At 53.2% G+C, this 5000-nt stretch overlaps 1 protein-coding gene across 1 annotated transcript in view; it reads left to right on the plus strand.

Annotated features, from left to right (window-relative positions):
* Positions 1 to 5000, plus strand: part of aff3 (AF4/FMR2 family, member 3) — a gene marked incomplete at its 5' end in the record, with an annotated part of 23895 nt that overhangs the window by 11862 nt on the left and 7033 nt on the right. The window contains 4 exons of the mRNA XM_080536883.1: positions 1083 to 2261; positions 2457 to 3500; positions 3703 to 3824; positions 4090 to 4249. Coding sequence (XP_080393009.1) covers positions 1083 to 2261; positions 2457 to 3500; positions 3703 to 3824; positions 4090 to 4249 — 2505 coding nt within the window. The remainder of the gene's footprint in view (positions 1 to 1082; positions 2262 to 2456; positions 3501 to 3702; positions 3825 to 4089; positions 4250 to 5000) is intronic.

The raw sequence follows: 5000 nt of genomic DNA on the forward strand, positions 1-5000 counted from the left end.
AGTCATTTGCAGTAATTGGAGCGGGGTTGAGGTTAGAAAGCTGAACTACTGTCAGAGCAGATGTGGATGCCTGTGCAGCAAGCCCTGAGAACGGGGGGAAATGGGAGTGCAACTGAAGTGTAGAGCTTGTAGAGTGTAGAGCTTGTAAACGTGACATTTTAGACATTGTTGTTTCGTTAAAAGTGCTGTTTCCAGTGTGGGGGTGGGGGTGGATGTTTGATACTTGAACTGTGTGAGTGTGAGGGTGGGGGGGTATTGTGCTCGTTGTGTGTTTTGAGTGTGTATGGTTGTACAGCAGTGTGTTGGGTGGAGGTCACTGAGCTATTTGTGTAATTTCCTGGAACCCTCGTCTCCTTGACTCCTTTTCTGGCACATCTGCCACTTTCTCTTCCTCTGTTTCCCCATACCCCCCCCCCATCAGTCTCTCACAGCCCCTCTTCTCCCTCCCCCTCCCTCTCTCTCTCTCTCTCTCTCTCTCTCTCTGTCACTCTTCATCCTTTCCTCTTCTTCCTACTCCTTAACCCATTCTTTTTCATGACCCCTCCTTTATTAAACATTAGCATGCGATTTAAGTAGTTAAGTAGTTATCTAAGAATGCTACAAACCAATGGCACTGTCTGTCTATGCAGATCAGCTACTGCAGCCAACAATAATAGAAACCGAAAAAGATCTGCCTATGAGTTGTAATCATGTAATCATGTTTGGTTTTGGTTTTTAGCAGTTTCTCGACAAATCACGTACAATGACAAAAGTGAAATGGTGTTCATAACCAGTGGTTGTACAGTATCAAAGTGTCATTCTCACACCACTTGGGATTCACATTCATAGATATCTTTCATAACAAAAGCATGGTCCCTCTCCTCTGTCACTCTCTCCACCATCCTTCCATTCTTCTTTCATCCCTCCATCCTGGGGTACACTCATCCCTTGCTTTACTCACCCTGTATCATGTCTCTCTCTCTCTCTCTCTCTCTCTCTCTCTGCTCCTACACTCTCTCAGTATAACTGTCATTCACAACACTCTCTCTTGAATAATGTACTCATCCCTCTCTCCTCTCCTCCTACTCTCTCTGTTCTCACAGACAGACCACCCCTCCACCACTCAGTGGCAGCTGGATAAGTGGCTGAAGAAAGTCCGAAAAAAATCCTCCTCCAGGGATCAGGATCCCCAGAGTGTCCAGGGCCGCTCACCCTCCCCGGAGCCTGACAGAGCCCCGTCTCCAGCCAGGTCCTGGGACAACAGGGAGGACTACAGCCCCAGCCAAAGCCCTGTCCCCAGCCCACAGTTTAACTACAGTCCCGGGCCTAGTCCTTGTTACAGCCACTGCCTCAGCCCTGGTCACAGCACCTGCCCTAGTCCCTGCCCTAGCCCTAGCCCTAGCCCAAGACACAGTCCTCCCCCCACCCCAGTCCCTAGTGTCTGTCCAAGCCCCGGCTCCAGCCCCAGAGCCGGCCGTAGCCACAGCCCCAGCCCCAGCCCCATACCCCAGCACCCTCCAAGGAGCCCAAGCCCCAGCCTTCCTCCATCCAGCCCCCATTTCTATTCTAAGGTCCAGAGTCCACATCAGGAAAACCTCAGGCCTGCGGCACGGCCTAGCCTAACAACCAGCCCCATTCACAGACTTAAAATCAGGCCGGGGGACGCCCCTGTACCCTCCACTGAACCTAAGAGCAAGCCAAGGTACAGTCCGCCTCACCAGCCTCCTCTGCAACACAAAGCCAAAGCCCCACAGAACCAAGACCTAAGCCAAATCAAACTCAATACCAAAGCCAAGACCGACCCAGTTCTGAGCTCTGACCCGCGCTACAACCACAGACATCGACCCAGACCTAGTCCGAACTCCAGTCCCAGGCCTCATTCTCAGCCTAGCTCTAAACACAACCCCACTTTAGCTCCGAGAGCCAAACAGCCATCCTCCTCTGAACAAGTCACCAAGGAAGGCAGCAAACTCACACTCCACAGCTCCAACTCCAACCCCAGGCCTACATTTAGGCCTAGCTCGAGAACCAGTCCAAGCCCCGCTCGCAGAGCCAAGCATCTACCTACCACTGACATTGGAGGAGAGACCAGAAGTAGGGTCGGCCACAGTTCCAAATTGAGCCCCAAGTCTCGGCCTACATCCAAAGCAACCGTCCTTCCTGGTGCTGGGCCTAATTCTAGCTCCACCCCCAACCCTAAAGTCAAGTCCTGGGACGCCGCAGCTCCCCACCCCAAACCCCCAACAAAGGCACAAAGGAAGCCTCAATCCAGAGAGCAGGAGGTGGACAGCAGAAGGAGCTCAACTCAAGCCCAAGTTCCGGAGAGAAAGCGGGAGAGGCAGGGAGAGAGACAGGGGGAGAGACAGACAGAGAGGCAGGGAGAGAGACAGGGGGAGAGACAGGGGGAGAGACAGGGGGAGAGACAGGCAGAGAGACAGGCAGAGAGACAGGCAGAGAGGCAGGGAGAGAGACAGAGGGAGAAACAGACAGAGAGAGAGTGGGAGAGACAGGGAGAGAGACAGGCAGAGAGACAGAGGGAGAAACAGACAGAGAGAGAGGGGGAGAGACAGGGAGAGAGGCAGGCAGAGAGACAGAGGGAGAAACAGACAGAGAGAGAGGGGGAGAGACAGGGAGAGAGGCCGAGGGAGAGACAGGGAGAGAAGAGACTGGCGGAAGAGCAGCTATTGAGACGCCCCTGGATCCAGAGCTCAGAGGAAGAGGAGGAGGAGGAGGAGGAGGGGGAGAAGGAGAAGGAGAGGCAGAGGAGGAGAGAGGAGAGAGAGAGAGAGGAGAAGAGGAGGAGGAGGAAGGCGCAGCAGAGAGGCGAATGGCAGGCGGTGCAGCCCAAACAGAGACCTCATACCAACAGCGACGGACGCCGCCCACACCGAGACCCAGATCACCAGCGGAGGAGGAAAAAGAGGAGGAGTGAAGAGGAGGAGAGAGACACTCAGCCAGACCCCTCCCCTCCGCCGTCGCCCTCCCGCATTCCTGTCATCCCTCTCTCCTCTTCCTCCTCCTCTTCTTCTTCTTCTTCTTCTTCTTCTTCCGATTCAGACTCAGACCCTCCCGGTTTGCCTCCCAACGTCGCGGCTAAAGTCCCAGCGGACTCCACCTCCAGCCAGAGGCCCGTCCCCAGGAGAGGGCACCAGGGCCCGGGGCAACCCACAGACAGGAGGCCTGGAGTGCTCTACTCGAGGAGCACCTCCTCCTCCACAGACAACCCAGGCCAGGGGCAGCAGAGCAGGGGCAAGCATAAACTCTATACCCTGGTCCCGTTCGGGCGTAGCGAGCAAGCCCCATTGACCTCCCATCGAGGCCTGAGGAACCTGGTGGTGCACATCGACCTCTCCCTGCTCAACAGGGTGCCCGACACCACCACCGGTGCTTCTCAGAAACACTCCTCCTCTTCCTCGTTATCATCATCATCCTCCTCACAGGCCAAAGCCAAGCAGAAGGAGGCCATGAGACACCTGTACGTCCAAGAGGCAGACAGAGGGGAAGGCCGGAGGAAACGCAAGGTAGGACTCTGATCTGAGAGGAAAAGGCGGGAATATTTTGGAATACCCTTTGCGAAGGCAGTGGAAATCATGTACAGTATATGTTGGTATATGCATACATGTCTTCTAATGAATGTGTGTGTGTGTGTGTGTGTGTGGGGGGGGGTGGATGCGTGCACATGTGCGTATGTGTGTGTGTGTCTGCGTGTGTGTTTTCCACCAGTCTGAGAATGGAGTCTCACACAGAGAGAGCAAGAGGGCTCACTACACAAACGGCCCCTTCGGCCAGACAGAGTCTTCAGCCCACAAACATCTAGACCCCCATCCTGAAACCATACACAACGGGTGAGACTGGAACACACCCTCTCATACACACACACACACACACACACACACAGATACACAGACACACACACACACACACACACACACACAGACACACACACACACACACACACACACACAGACACACATACACACATACACAAACACACATACACAATCATCTTGAAAGGAACGTTCTAGATGCCTTCTATAATCCGGATCCGCCTCCTTTGTATGTGAGTTGTATGTCTCTGCCTCGTGTGTATTATTGTACCTATGTGAACAGGTTCTTGGAGGACTACCTAGACAGCAAAAGGCCACTGTCCCCCCTGTCCCCTCTCTCGGACTCCCCCGAGCCCACCAAGCCCCCCGTCAAAGACCAGCACTCTGAGCAGCACCGTGCCCATCCCCCCGACAGAGACAGAGACAGAGACATAGTCTCACAGGTGGGTCACAAACACAAACACACAGGACGGCACACAAACATCACCCGTCTGAGACAGCTGTGTGTGTGTGTGTGTGTGTGTGTGTGTGTGTGTGTGTCTGTGTGTGTGTGTGTGTGTGTCTGTGTCTGTGTGTGTGTGTGTGTGTGTGTGTGTGTGTGTCTGTGTGTGTGTGTGTGTGTGTGTCTGTGTCTGTGTCTGTGTCTGTGTCTGTGTCTGTGTCTGTGTCTGTGTCTGTGTGTGTGTGTGTGTGTGTGTGTGTGTGTGTGTGTGTGTGTGTGTGTGTGTGTGGGTGGATGGTCATTATAGAACTGGGCTTTCTGAAGGCTCCACCAGACCTCTGCTCTCTGGATCACTGTATCTGACAGTCCACAGTGAATATGTGTCACATTGATGTTGACAGTAGAGGAGGAGGTGAGGGTTTGAGGACAGTATATGACAGCAGCTGGTGGAAGCGGGTCCAGTCGGCAACCGACCAAATGTTCGGTGAGTAATCCCCCACTACTACCTAGTTAGTGTAGAGTAGTGGGGATTACTCACCGAATCCATTGCATTGCAGTGTTTTGGCTTGACTAGCGAGAGTGTCATTGATTTCCAAACAAAGTTGACATTTATTTACACTTTTCAGAATGAAAGTCAGAACATTTTTAATTGGCTGCCGACTTGTTCCCACTTTCACCAGCTGCTGTCACATATATCATATATATTAAACATACATGAAATGCTTATTACGAGCTACCTCTCAACAGCGCAG

The sequence above is a fragment of the Nansenia antarctica genome (assembly GCF_963989245.1).
Source record: "Nansenia antarctica genome assembly, chromosome: 7".
NCBI lineage: Eukaryota > Metazoa > Chordata > Actinopteri > Argentiniformes > Microstomatidae > Nansenia > Nansenia antarctica.